This window comes from Akebia trifoliata, chromosome 13 (assembly GCF_017979445.1).
Source record: "Akebia trifoliata isolate Shusen 1 chromosome 13, ASM1797944v1, whole genome shotgun sequence".
Classification (NCBI taxonomy): Eukaryota; Viridiplantae; Streptophyta; class Magnoliopsida; order Ranunculales; family Lardizabalaceae; genus Akebia; species Akebia trifoliata.
This window is the reverse complement of record NC_141387.1, coordinates 4,348,013-4,360,401: the sequence shown is the minus strand read 5'-3', so window position 1 is coordinate 4,360,401 and position 12,389 is coordinate 4,348,013. Positions and strand designations below refer to the sequence as shown.

Below are 12,389 nucleotides of genomic sequence, written 5' to 3'. Positions count from 1 at the left end.
GAGAGGAAACTTTTACCAATCATACTAACAAAAACTTATATAGAAAATACCCATAACTACTCAACCAAGTAGTTTGATCTAAGCAAATGTTTGAGCTAAAAATAACCAAAGCAGATATCTTGAAAGGTACGTATCGTTGTGGTTACGCCGCTCGATCTTTCAAAAAGAACTTTTCCCAAAGGTATTTTCATAAGTTCACTAATATTATGTAAAACCCTAGTAAGACTTCCTAGGGTACTTATATTTCTCATTTTTTTTTTTTTTTTTTGTGAAAGAATATAATCTGTAATTACAAATTTTTTCTTCATAGTGTAATCGATGTGATCCTTGGACATACCTCAATCTTGAGGGAACCATGTAAAATCTTTGTGTTTCTTTGTGTGTTTGCATCTTTTCTTGTGATTATTTTTTGATTCGTTTTCTTCGTTCGATTGCATATGTTTTCTTAATGCATATCGCATCCTTGGAATTGTTGGCATTTTGAGAATTTGTTATTTCCCCACAATGGGTCTCCATGGAATCTATTTCAAGATTTAATCAACAACTTAGAAATTAAATCATGTGGGGAGATTGACCAAAATTTAGGTGTTGCAATACTCTATTCTCTTTTTTTCTTTTTTTTTCATAAATTCACTAATATTATGTAAAATCCTAGTTATGTTTCCTTGGATAATTATATTTCTCGTATTTTTGATGAAAGGTTGTAGTCTGTAATTGCGAGTTTGTTCTTCATAGTGGAATCCGTATGATCTGTAAACATACCTCATTCTTGAAGGAACCCATAAGTTCTCTATGTTTCTGTGTGTGCTTGCATCTTGTCTTGTGTTTATTTTTTGATTTGTTTGTTGGTTCGATTGCATCTATTTATTAACATGTATCACAATGGGACTCCATGGAACAGGGTTGGGAATGATCTAAAATATACCTAATGTCCGAATCGATTCGATTCGAAAAACATGAAAAATCAGATAATGATTGTAATCTTAAATCCAATAAAATTTTCGAATCAAAAAAATTTTGATCCAAACATATTTTAGTTTTTTTATTTATTATTATTCTTAATTTCATATATAAATACATATAGATAAAACATTTTAGTCTTTTTTGTATCCATCTGCATTTGTAGTTTGAAAAGTGGAATTTTAAAATTTTATTTTGATTTTATATTTTAATTTTTTTAAAACATTGATAATTTGAAAATAAGGCATGTGTTCGGATTGGACAAATCAATTTTTGATTAAGGATGAATAAAACAGATCGGATTCGATTTACATATCCATTAATCCAATCGGATCAGATACAATCAAGTACATGTTCAAAAAAATCTGGATCAATATTGGAGTGGTACTGATCTGCTACTGAACGGATCTGTTGCCAACCCTACTATGGAATTTATTTCAAGGCTCAATTAACAACTTTGAAATTAAATCATGCGGAGAGATTGGCAAAATTTTAGGAGATGCAATATTCTACTTTTTTTTTTTTCCCAATAAGAACCGTGAGCTGATTTTAATTAATGAGATCAGTAACATGAACGTGCTAATGAGAAATGGACATCACCAACTAAGTTATCTCGCACCTGCCTTTAAATGAGGGGTGCCACACAAGGGCTTCCTAGGAGATCACCCAACCTTGTATTACTCCTGCCTAAGCATTTTTAACTGTAAAGTTTTGATAGGATCATGGGCAATACATTGAAAGGATGATTTGATCTTCTCAATTTTAGGCTTTGGACAATTGAAACCCAAAAGCTCATTTAGAAAGAATCACCTTGCTCGACAAGCATCTATAAGCTAGGGCTCATAATTATAGGTGGGTCGAATGCACCTAAGTTATGACCTAATACCACGGTCGTGTAGATCTCCAAATTTTAAGAACATTCAAAAACAATTATTTGATCTCTAAAGTTTAAGAAGTTTTAAGAAGAATAATATTTTTTCACCGTTGCATTTTAATTAAATTTTTTTGAGGTCGATGACTGTTAATTTTCAACCATATATGGTTCAATCCCAAAAACAAAATCATTTTTTTCCCGAATCTGAGTTTTTCCATGAAATTTATAGAGGGGCAATGCATATGGACCCAACAAGCCTTAATAAGATTTGAAATCTTACCACATTAGTCAATCAAGCTAACTGCACTCAATTTTAAAATAAAAAAGATTCACTAAAGAAATTATAATAAAAAAACCTATTAAAAGTGAACTTGTACCAATCGCTAGGAAAGATGTCGTTTTCCTCCCACCACAACCGTATATTTGTTGTACAGCTTCAAACTTTGTTTGATCTTAGAAAATAGAGTCCCTATAAACTGACACTCTTAAGTAATGCTCTTGATGTGATGACGCACAATACCATAGATCTTTTTCTATGGGATACACAAGGAAAATAGATCTATGATTCGTGCATATGCCACATGAGCAAGATCGTCAGTTTTGCAAGTTAGTTTATCATTAGTCTTGAAAATAATTTGAAGACTAATGATTAATGGACGTCGAAAACATACATGGTAGACGTGGCAAGGGCACATAATCATAGATCTTTTCTTCGGGACACATGCTGAAAAAGATCAATGGTTATGTGCCCTTGCCATGTCAATTGCGAACAAACCGCATATGTTTTGTTGCGTCAGTTTATCACGATTCTAATTTAAAGAGTCTGTGAGAATCTGACTCGAAAAAAAATGTACTTGATGTATGTGGTAAACAACCTTTTTTCAAGAGTCATGATAATTTGACTCCCCTCCATATATACTCCCTGGTGTGGTAGCATATAGAACTATACTTTTTCCTCAGGATACTGAATTGCACATCTTTATAATTATATGCAATTGTGTATCTCGAGAAAATCTTTTGATTCTATGCACTACCGCACCAGAAGAGTATGGAGGGAGTAGGTTAGAGGGGGAGCTAGGAAATCATTGTTCTTTTTTGGGGAAATTTAAAAAGAACCTAAATTGAATATTATTTTTAATAAAACTAAAAAATTTACAAAAAATAAATAAATAAAACCTTAAATGCCCATTGAATGACTGTGAAATCTCTAATTAAATTTTGAGAGATTTGCCCAATAGACCCAATTATTGCATTTTTAATACAAAAACTCCCTTGAAGTTCTAATTATTCCAAGGAACCTTACTTTATGAAGTTTATTACCCGCCAAACCTCATTTTATTACCCAAAAAACCTTAGAGTGAGGATCCTGTCATAAAATTCAAATTTATAAGATTAATTTGTTACTTAACATAAATTAGAGTCATCAATTTGTAACAGTCAAAAATGTGATCGGATAACATAGGGCTATAAAAGACAAAATAAAAAGTTAATTTTCACTGTTGAATTTTAATTTTAATTTTAAATTTGGGAGTTTTGTAGCCATCAATTTTCAACATCTACGATCAAGCTCAAAAAATTTTGTTTTATAAGAATGTGTTGTTGTGAATCTGATTGTTTCCATGAAACCTAGTAGGTTGTGTTGTCAGATTGCTAAGTTGATAATCCATGTGTGCCCAAAACACCATAGTATGATTGTAAGACTTACTAAGCTAGTCACGGTAGTATGATTCATAAAGTAAAGTTTAATTGAGTAACAAACCTGATTAAGGAAGGGAGTTTTTGTAATAAAATTGCAACATATTGGTCTGCCCTGTAAATCTCTCTTGAATTTTTTAAAACAAAACTATTATTTATTGACTAAAAAAACTTAAAATAATGAGTTATGTAACCCTTCCTATTATTTTCCAATTGTTTAAAAGAACAAGACTCAAACAAAACTATTATTTTTTACTATCAAAACATAAAAGAATGACTTAGTGTTTCACTTTCTATTATTGTTCAATTATTTAATAAAACAAAAAGAAGGATACTTCTTGAGTATGATACAAACAAAAAGACGGATACTTCTTGAGTATGATACAATGCATTAAATTTGATGCGCATTAACATAAAACTTAAATAATTGCACTTGTACTGTCGCTTTCATTGCGATTTTTTAATAATTTATCAAAAATGACTCTTGAAGTATAGGTTTTCATACTAATTTGAATATTCGCACTTGTATTGTCGTTTTTCATGAGTTTTTCGGTAATTTACCAAAAAATAGCTGCTCAAGATCTTTTTTATATAAAAATTCCACCCCCCCCCCCCCCCCCCCCCCCCTTTTTTTTTTTTTTTTCCTTTCGTGTGATGTCCAATTATTATGAAATATTATTCAATATACTTTACTGATTTTAGAGATCTTTTAAATTTTAAATGGTATCGTTATAATATCTAATTTAATATTGTTAATGTATTTGATCAAAGCCAACTATATCTATCTGTGGGTTCTTCCTTGCTTTTTACATGGAATTTGCTTAACATTGACAAGCAACCCAAGAATGATTTGGGGGTTAATAGTCACCAAAGGTATCTTTGACTCCTCCCTAATTCGTATTGAATAAGGCTAACGTGACTGACTCATAAGTCACATTCCTAATCTTACAAAGACTTGTTAGGCCCACATAGATTGACATTTAAGCCAAATAATAACTTAGCCCTGTTTAGCGTTCGTGGCCTAGATTAAATGGTAAAAAGAAATTACTTTTTTCCAAAGTTCTGTAAATTGAAAGCGAATGAGCTCAGGAATTTAAAATCAAAATCCAACAGTGAAAATTTATATTATTATTAAAAAAAGGACTTTCACAATTCTTAAAATATTGTGCTTTACATCCATATAACATCCCATCATGTTTTTTGATCCACAAGAACAGGCATGGTCATGGAATTTTCATGACTAACATAGTCACGAAAGTGTTTTTATGGGTTTTTGGATGTTTTATACATGAACCGATGTTAAACATAAGATTTATAATTTGATAACAAGCCACTAAAAACCGAAGCAATTAAAGATTTATAATTTGGATGTTTCAACAGATTCTTTATCTCTTAACTTTAATAAAGAATAATTTGTTTCCAGCAGGGTACCCACTAATAGACCAAACCGAATCATCTCATTCACCTGACATGGTGATCCAAAGATATTTGAAAACAACTAAGTAAAATATAAGACATGGATGGTAGAATAATTCTCAAAAGAGCAGAGATGTACCATAAATTTGCTCACAAGTTCACTATACGATAAAGTCCAGCCGAAATCAATCCAAACAAAAGTTATCGATCAAAAAAATTGAAGTCAATTTGATATCAAAGAGTCAAAGAGGGCTGGATTTGCTCACTATTTGATCACAAATTCAATGAAATCAATATGAAATTTGTCGATAAATTGATTATGAGTCGATCTAAAAACTACAATCACGCTACTTCAATCTATAGGAGTGAGTTATATTTGAAATCAATTTGGGCTCGATCTGGAAACTACAATCAATACTACAATCTGTAAGAGTGAATCGATCTGTTGAGTTGGATTGAAAGGAGTTCTTCAATGACATGCAAATGCAAAAGTGCAGACAAGAGCCCTAGAATTGATGCTCTGATACCATGTTAGTAAACATAAATCCTAAGAGGATTAGAAGGAGAAGACGAAAAAGCAAAACTAAATAAGGGGACTTTGCTCTTCAATACACCACTTTGTGTATCAGACATTTTATATCTTTCAGTTACATGAAAATACTTCATTTATTCAAGTAAATGATTCATCTATACTAAGTGAAATTTAAAAGTCTTGAAATATATACATATTCCTAGAAAAGAAAATAAGGAAGAATGTTGCAATTACTTGCTACCTGCCACTTTCTTCTGTAATAGTGAAATTGTTTATCGTGCACATTTCTTGGCTAGCTAAAGATAAACCAGATTTTATTGTGAACCCAGGTTGTATTGGTGTAGGAAGTTGTGTGGTATCCATGCCTAGCATTTGAACTATATTAGACATTGTTGGTCGTTCTGCTGCATGTTCTTGTACACATAGGAGACCTACGTGGATGCATCTCAATACTTCTGAGGCAGAGTGCGATTCTCTCAGTGTTGGATCCATCAATTCTATTTCCTTTCCTTCGTTCCATAGGCGCCATGCCTGAAATAATATCAATCCCATCTCCTAAGATTATTAAAATTAGTAATAAATAAATAAAAGGATCCCTTAAGTTGAAGTATAAACTTACAAATCCCACTAGGCTTAATGATTGTTCATCGAGATAAAATTGGTTAATTCTCTTCCCGCTCACGATCTCTAAAAGTAATACCCCAAAGCTGAAGACATCAGATTTCTCAGAAAATCTCCCTTCCATGGCATATTCTGGGGACATATAACCACTGTGTTTTACCATTAAGGACTCAGTGAATTGATTAATGAAATGAAAATGGTTCAAACCGATTAGTTTCACCCTTTTTTATCTGTTTCTATTTAAGTAATTAGAAGGATCAAAATGCAAACTAATTAAAGAGGAATTTTAGGCTATCCAGAAACTAGTACTTACTATGTTCCAACAACCCTGTTAGTATTTGCTAGAGTTTGATTTCCTCCGAAAATCCTTGCCATGCCAAAGTCTGAAATTTTAGGATTCATCTCATCATCCAATAGAATGTTTCCGGCTTTCAAATCTCGATGAATAATTTTTAATCTGGAATCTCGGTGTAGATAGAGAAGACCTCGAGCGATCCCTTCAACAATGTGGAAGCGTTTAGGCCAGTTCAGTTGCTCTTGTTTAGTTGGATCTGATCCATTTTTTTTTTTTTTTTTTTTTGTCCATTAGACTATATTAACAAAAGTTGAAATGATTTTGGAAATTATTCATAAATAGTAACCATACCAAAAAGAAATGAATCCAAACTTTTGTTGGGCATGTATTCATAGAGTAACATCTTCTCTTCCCCTTCAATGCAGCACCCTAAAAGCCTAACTAGATTCCTGTGTTGAAGTTTGGATATCAGTATAACCTCATTCTTGAACTCTTTCAAGCCTTGTCCAGAGCTTTTGGATAGTCTTTTCACTGCTATTACTTGTCCTCCTGGTAGCATACCCTGAAATGACAATAAATTTATATAAGTTATTTTGAATTGTCTTCTATCTCAAATTTTATTAAATATAAGACTACATCACCTTGTAAACATGGCCAAATCCCCCCATTCCAAGCTTATTTGCATCCGAAAAATTATTTGTAGCATTTGCAATTACTTCGAAATCCAATAATGCTAGATGTGGGGCGTTTCCTTGCTTCGAACCCTCTATGGGTATTTCTGCTTCTGTTGTGTCTTTGCAATTTTTAGTAGTTCCACTCAGATCAAACAGATCCTCTATTTGTCTTTTTGTTCCTGAGTTTTGGAAGTCAAAATATTTCTCATTTCGTGCAAAAAAAATTATTTTTTGTTCATAAGATTGATTTACTGAAAAGATGTGAAATGACAAGAGAAAAAGCATCAAAATACCTATATATAACAATTAATAAAGGAGTCATACAAAATTGGTCCAACTATCTATTTATGTTGGAGAAACTATGGAAAAGAGTAATTGAACAAAGGATACAAATGACACCAACTGGTTGTTAATCACCTAGTACCGATTTCACTCTATCACTGAACAATCCACCTTGCACTCTCATAACGTGAAAAAAAACTTATATTTGACTACCTAAGGCAGTTGTATTTTTCATTGTCAATTTTTTTTTTTCGACGAACCAAAACTGTCAAAATAATGGAGGATGGGAGAAATTTGATGGCTTTAAGCTGTCGAATTGGAAAACATAAAAAATTTCAACGACCATGGGCTGTCAAAATTCTGTTTCTAAAATTTGTGGGCTTTGGCCCGTCGAATTTTCTTTTCAAAATTTTCAGTTTTCACGTAGTGTCTATTGGTATGATTGCACCAAAAACAATTTGCAGAATGGAATAAGTACAATCAAGATTAAGTACATGCCGTGTAAATTTATCACAAACACTCAAGATGGGGATTGTCCAGTAGAAAGTTGATTGATTATAAATACCCAAAGAGACCACTTTCAATTTGATTGCCCATAAGATCGGATTTTGATAGTTAAAGAGGAGGTGCTAAAGTAAGTGTGAATGACGTATGACAATCTAATTAGTTAAAAAGAGGCATTATAAGATGATAATAAGATAGACTATGCTTTATGGAGCGTACTGTTGAGCAGTCAAATATTATCATATTAATAAATTGAGCATAGTAAAGACGATGATAATGGATGTGATTAGTAGAAAGACTAGGACAAATAAAATTAAAATGAACATATTTGAAAAAATATAGGGGTGGCTCCAATAAATGATAAATTAAATGTAAAATGATAGTGGAAATGAATATGAAGTCGCTTTTAATAACATAAGACATGACTCTAAATATAGTGGAATGGATGAATAAGATTCATTTTTCCAACCAAGAATCCTTAGGGTTGTAAGGCTTTGTTTTTTTTATAGAAGTAAGGTATCCGTGCCTTTTAGAGTACCAGACTAATCCTCTAGATAGGTGTCATCCCTCCTCCACACGTACCAGGTAATTTCTAGGAAAAACACATGAGGGTGGCCCCAAGGGGGGATTTCGAACTAAAGACCTATGTTTCCTTACGCATGGCCTTGGCCATCTCACCAACCACTTAGAGTGTGTTTCATTGCAAGGAAAATATTTTTCTAATAAATTATTTGTTGGTCAAATGATATATTAGCAAATCCTTTTCTATTGTTTGAGCACATCATGGAAAATCATGTAGAAAATGTCTTTTTGGTCTTTCATTTAAATTGGGTCGTATAAGTTTTTTTATTTTTAGAGTAAGTCTAGTCTTACTAACTTGATAAGATTTCAAATTTTACAAGGGTCGCTAAACTCATCTTGTGGTATCCAAACAAATGATCTGATGCCACAGGGATGAGAGGACAAAATTCTATGAACTTTAAAAATAATAAAAATCATTAAAAAAAATATTTTTCACCATTGAATTTTTATTTTTAAGTTTTGAGTTCGATACCCATCCATTTTAAAAACTTTGGATCATGTCCAAAAAAATTGTTTTTTTGAACTTGTTTTTTAAGATTTGAGTTTTCCGTGAAATCTATAGGGCTGTGGTGTTGGATTGCCAGCTTGGTAATCCATTTGAGCTCAATGACCCTTAATAAAATTTGAAATCTTACTGAGTTATTAAGAGAAGTGTTTCTCTTTTTATTAGTTAAATTAGGATAGGTATGAGCAACAGACATGTGTGGGATTATTTGTAATTTAAAATAGTGATTAATGGACTTTAAAAGATTATATAACTAAAAAGGGATTTTTTATTTTTTATTTTAAACCAACCAACTTGATTAAAGTTTATTGGTCACAATTTCTGATTTTTTACCACAAAAATCTTGTCTATATCAAGTTTAAACGAAAAAAAAAAAAAAAATAAGGGTATTTTCACCATTTTTATAATTGTTTTGCTTTTGATGGCAAATGATTTTTCTTAGAGTTTGTTGTTCAGTTAAACATGCCATTAAAGTAAAATGCATGTGAATTTGTGAAATTTCCATAGAAAAAAAGAAAAGAAAAGAAAAAGCACCTCATGTAGGCACACAATTTGCATGTATTTCGAATTTAAGGAAAATATTATTGGTCTCATGGTCAACTATTGGAGGAGCTATATGGATCCATGCCAAAGAGGATTTCAACATTCGTATGCACTATGCACGTAAAAGTTTGTATTTCACAATCATCAACAATGCTATTCATAAATTCAAAATTTTAAGGGGGTCTCACTATGTGACCCTATTTATTTATGGGTCTTGTTAACATGTGCCCTGAGGGCTGACCTTAAAGGTGCAATAAATACATATGGATGATGCTCTTTAAAAAATCCTTTTTTTATCCAAATACCCTTAGATGTTTATTCCCAATAAATAAGGTCACACACTAAATGGAAATAAATAAACAGCCACACCTTACAGTGCACTAAATGTGCTTTGGAAATTAGATTTTATATTGGAAATGCCCTTGAAAAAATCTTTTTCTACCAAAAAATCCTTAGATGTTTATAAACAAAAATCTATTTTTAATCTTCTTTAATGCTGAAACCGAAATGTATAAGGAAGTAAAACATCGTAATAGATGAATTTACCTTTTCTTTTATTCCTAGTACGCCATCGCCAGATAAGCGACAAAACAAGACCCAAGAGGGCTAAAGTCCCTGCAACAGCACCAACAATAACCCCAGTATTTGAAGCCCTTTTTTTCTTCTCTCCGAAACTCTGAAGCTCAGAAGCCGCAACTCTGAGATAGAAATCTTCTCCACCATTATCACCATTTGAGAATTCTTGCACATTCAAAAGATCACCTCCCCATATTGAACACCAACCGTTTCTGTAAGAATAAACACTGCATAAACAATTGATCAAGCAACCAAATTCGCACGCTTCGACATTCCCAACTGCCAAAGACCACCGATTTTCCGCCGTCAATTTCATGTTGGACTTGGATAAAAACCCCTCTTGCACACCACACTGCCTAGGGGTTCTCCTCTTACAACCAAGAGATCTATCACTCAGATTCCAATCTTTGGAGCGTGGTTCAAAGCCTTCCAAACATTGACAGTAGTTTAAATTTGCTTCATTGCAGATACCGAAAGGCCCACAGATAGCATAAACATCACATTTAAGTATCGGTTGAGACCAAAACAAGTTCCACTCCTTCGTCTCCTCCAACCATGACAATTGCTGGACTTGACCCGACAAACCAAGCACACATCTAGAGATAATAGAATTATTATAAAGATTATATGTGAAATAGTTCTCCTTCTCATTCGTAACATAGCTGAAATTAAAGATATAGTTTGCTCTCATCTCAGGAACATTGCTGAAAATATGCCCATTCCACGGTCCACTATTCCAATACCGCCGAGACTCGTTCCATTGTATAAAAAACTGATTAGTTCCACCAGAGTCCAATTCTATAGAAAAGAACCCCTTGGCAGGATTTTCTGAATTTTTCCATGAAGTAAGTTGCATTGATTTATTGGCGAGTTTATTAAAATTAAGCTTACCACCCGGAAGCAATGTATCAGTTGGGTAATCGAAACTCTGCCAAATTATATCAGATTTATCCAACCCGTTTCTCAAAACAAGATTTCCATCATCCCCAAGAATTACTTCAGAGGAATTAGAGGTGTTTGAGATCGAATTTGTAGACCAAATAGTGTTTTTGGACTGATCTAGTAGAACTAGATTACCATTTTCTAAGAGTTTCAACTCTGAAGAAGATGGGTCTTTGAGAGGGTTCTCTCTGTTTGCAACCCAAACAACTGTTTGAACTGTGACCTTATTCATATTGTACCAGATGCCTATGTAGTAGTTGAGAGACTTACCTGGTGTGAAGAAACCAAGGACAAAGTTTTCACCTTTAGAGACTATTGTTTGGTCTCCAGTGAGAAATTGACCTATAGAGATGGTGTCAGCTGTAACAAAAAGATAGGTTTTTGAAGAGAAGATGAAGAAGTAGAAGAGAAGAAAAGGAAAGAACCATGGATTGCTCCATGTATTCAACATCTCTGCAAAAATTAACGGAGAGACAAGTCTGCCAAAAAGATTTCAGCTTTTTGGGAGAAAAGAAAGGTTCTTGAATGTTAGATGCTTCACAGGTCGTGAGAGACAGACAACCTCAGCTACAATTACCACTTATCAACGGCTGTTTTTTCTTGAATTTTCAAAGTCTTAACTAATTTTTGACAGTCTTTGCTCTTTGTCTGACTCTAACGCTATGTTTGGATTGAGAGAAATGGAAAGAAGAGAAAAGAAATGAGTTTCTCTCTATTTCTCTTGTTTGGACTGTTAAGTGGGGGAGAGAAAAGAAAAAAATTGGAGAGAAAAAAATGTGAATTTTCTTTCTTTCCAAAAGTGGAGAGAAGAAGAGAGAAATAGAGAGAAATCCTTTCAAATTATTTTATAATTTCAATTCTACCCCTAGATCTTTTTTAAGATATTTTATAATTTCAAAGTTATCCCAAGTTCTCTTCTTATCAATCCAAACATGGCGGAGGGAAGTTGAGTTTCTCTTTTCTTTTCTTCTCTTTTTTTATTGAGTTTCTCTTCTCTCCACTTCTCTCAATCCAAACATAGCATGAGGATTAAAAAAACAAAATAGAGAGATTTATTGGGCAGACCTATTTGTTGTACTTTTATTATAAAAACTCCCTTACATTTGTTACTTGAACAAACCTTACTTTATGAATAACATTATCTTGACTAACTTAATAATATTCCAAATATTACTAAGGTATGTTTGTGTCACATGGATTATCAAATTAGAAATCCAACGACACAAACTTGTACATATCAAGGAAAAACTCATTCAAATCAAAATTTCAAAAAAACAATCTTCTAGAGCTTGATCGTAAGTTTTAAAAATTGATGGCTATCTAACTCCAAAATTTAAATATAAAATTCGTAGGTGAAAATAAACTTTTATTTTTAATTCTTAAAATTT

The 12,389-nt window shown here is 32.6% G+C and overlaps 1 protein-coding gene across 3 annotated transcripts; it reads right to left on the bottom strand.

The window, feature by feature from the left end:
- Positions 1-5,557: 5,557 nt before the first annotated feature.
- On the bottom strand, positions 5,558-11,652 carry LOC147387423 (G-type lectin S-receptor-like serine/threonine-protein kinase At4g27290). Of its 3 annotated transcripts, none has more exons than XM_086420002.1 (6): positions 10,030-11,652; positions 7,035-7,246; positions 6,745-6,955; positions 6,412-6,595; positions 6,097-6,247; positions 5,558-6,008 (listed from the first exon to the last, which is right to left on the bottom strand). In XM_086420002.1, the coding sequence occupies exons 1-6, from the start codon at positions 11,450-11,452 to the stop codon at positions 5,715-5,717; spliced, it is 2,475 nt and encodes an 824-aa protein (XP_086276128.1). In that variant the 5' UTR covers positions 11,453-11,652; the 3' UTR covers positions 5,558-5,714. The 3 variants fall into 3 exon arrangements, with proteins under 3 accessions (XP_086276128.1, XP_086276127.1, XP_086276129.1); XM_086420001.1 differs by having other exon boundaries at positions 5,559-6,008; positions 6,412-6,649; positions 10,030-11,651; XM_086420003.1 differs by lacking the exon at positions 5,558-6,008 and having other exon boundaries at positions 6,099-6,230; positions 6,412-6,649.
- Positions 11,653-12,389: the final 737 nt, after the last annotated feature.

Excerpts from the sequence above, each read along its gene's own strand:
- LOC147387423 (XM_086420001.1), bottom strand. The coding sequence starts at position 11,452 with ATGTTGAATACATGGAGCAATCCATGGTTCTTTCCTTTTCTTCTCTTC. Across the intron at positions 7,247-10,029 it reads TACTAGGAATAAAAGAAAAG|GAACAAAAAGACAAATAGAG; the intron begins GTAAATTCATCT and ends TCCAAAACTCAG. Across the intron at positions 6,248-6,411 it reads AACAGGGTTGTTGGAACATA|TGGTTATATGTCCCCAGAAT; the intron begins GTAAGTACTAGT and ends GGTAAAACACAG.